The following is a 2,177-nucleotide window of genomic DNA, read 5'->3' as shown; positions in this document are numbered from 1 at the left end:
GTAGATTTTTGGCATTATTTTCAAAATTAGAACTACATCGTCCATTTGCCCTGAATATATTTACTTACAATTAAGCATAATTTTACTATTAATTTGGTCTATTCTAATTATCAAAATAAAAAATGAGAAATCGAACATGTCTATTCTGAGAACTACAAAAAGCTTTAAATTTATTCCAAATTAAGACAAATTTTGTCAATTTAAAAGATAGAATAAAAATTTACCAAAAATAAGACGTGCGTCTCTGTGGCGTGTCTGTCAAAAACAAAACTGAAGGTTGCTCGGTCGGTCGTTAAAATCACCGCACCGGAACTGTCAATTAAGGCAGCATCCTTGTCTACGATTTGATAGTAGCCCCCGCGTGGCCGCACGTGACTCTCGGCGTCGGATCAATAGAAAGGGAAATCGGCTCTTGTTGTTACGCACGCCATTCTCTCTTTTTCGGTTAGCGTCTGCCGGCGAGAGAAATTTCTCTCTCGCGTACACATCCTTCAAAAACACAATTTTCCCAGCAGGCCGTAACACCCAAGGAAGGGTTGCAGCGGCGCGTGTGTGTGTGCGTTATTCATCAATTCCCTTTCTTGTTCCGGCTTTCTCCGTCTGCAGGCCCCCACCTTGAGACGCACGGCCCCTCCCAGGTGGCCGGTCCACGGTGGGGACTCCAGGGTTGGCCGCCCGCCTTATAAAAAGCAACTGGCCACCTGATCGGCAATCATAATCTTTTAGTCTCACAAACAAAACGCACGAGTGGAAAAATCACAGAGAGAGCAGACATGAAGATGTTCCAGAGCTATCACTTGTTGAGCGGCCTGCTCGTGGCCGCCGCCTTCTTCCTCCTCACCGACGCTGCCGCCGTCCCCGAGACCTCTTCCGAATGGAAAATCGTCTCCAAGGTCCTCGATGACTGCATCTCCAAAGAGGTAGGAATTTTGAAAAAAATTTAAAAAAAAAAATCTAAATTTTGGACAATTTAGGAAACTTTCAACTGCTTGGGAGTGAAGGCCGCCGCCTTCATGCAGCGCGCCCAGCGTTCTGCGAACATCGAACTTGTCCCTGGTGTGGTCATCAAGAAGGACTCGAACGACGATTCTCGCGCCGGACGTGCCCTCAGCGAGGCCGAACTCGAAAACTCCCTTCCCGTTGAGGCCAGCGAACGTTCCGGACGCGTCTTCGACATGCTCATGGACGGCGCCGTCAACTTCCTCCAGAGCCACTCTCTTGAGGTCAAGCTGCCCGCCAGTGACATCGCCCGCTCCCTCGAAACCGGTAAGTCATTTTGAAGAAGAAAAAAATTATAAAAAATTAATTGATTAAATTTTTATTCGCAGGCCGTCTCAAGCTGAAGAAGACCCTTCTGCCCCTGCTGTTGGGAGGTGGACTCAAGTTCCTCATCCTGCCCCTGGCCATCGTCGCCATCGCCATCATGGCCTTCAAGGCCCTGGCCATCGGCAAGCTCGCCCTGCTCATCGCCGCCTCGGTCGGTCTGCCCAAGATCCTGAGCGGAGGTCTCGGCGGCATCTTCGCGCCCAAGACCAAGACCATCGAGGTCGTGTCCCACCCCGTCCACTCTGGCTTCTCGAGCACCGGCGCCGCCGGAAACACCTACTCGTCTGGTTTCTCAGCCTCCAACGGCTGGAGCCGCAACATCGACGCCCAGCAGGAGGAGGCCCAGAAGCTCGTGTACCGCGGACAGGCCCCTGCCGCCACCCAGCAGTAAATTTATTTTCCCTCCTGCGACCGCGTAACGGGCTGACCAAAAAGTTACGTCGCCGCACGGTTTTCCCCCCACAAGAGTCAACGCAATTGTTAATTTATTAATTATTTACGAGACGCGACGAGTTTTAATTTAAATTATTATGTTAAATACCTACACGCTCAGTCAGTGTTTATTTATTCTTTTTTAAATTATTTGAGACATTGTCACACGTCTTCAACCAAATAGTAGTTTCCTCTGTCCTTCCACTCTGTGAATTTGTTAGCGACTCTCTTCGTAGTGAACAAAAATTGTACACACATGTATGCAAAGTCTTTTCCTGTTTTTTTTTTCTCTCTATATTGTGAAATAGTCTGCGCGAATTTGCAGCGCACTCTGGTCGTTACCGTTGTTCATCTTTACAACTACTTCTCACCTCTCTACCGCAATAATAAAAAACATGAAAACATGATTTTACAGAAAA

General features: G+C 48.0%; 1 protein-coding gene across 1 annotated transcript; it reads left to right on the top strand.

Annotated features, from left to right (window-relative positions):
• Positions 1-706: 706 nt before the first annotated feature.
• Positions 707-2,177, top strand: LOC132192428 (uncharacterized). The gene is made up of 3 exons (XM_059612391.1): positions 707-920; positions 975-1,266; positions 1,329-2,177. The coding sequence occupies exons 1-3, from the start codon at positions 774-776 to the stop codon at positions 1,715-1,717; spliced, it is 828 nt and encodes a 275-aa protein (XP_059468374.1). The 5' UTR covers positions 707-773; the 3' UTR covers positions 1,718-2,177.

Source organism: Neocloeon triangulifer, unplaced genomic scaffold (assembly GCF_031216515.1).
Source record: "Neocloeon triangulifer isolate White Clay Creek 2 clone unplaced genomic scaffold, ASM3121651v1 ptg000003l, whole genome shotgun sequence".
Lineage (NCBI taxonomy): Eukaryota > Metazoa > Arthropoda > Insecta > Ephemeroptera > Baetidae > Neocloeon > Neocloeon triangulifer.
This window is presented reverse-complemented; position numbering and strand designations above follow the sequence as displayed.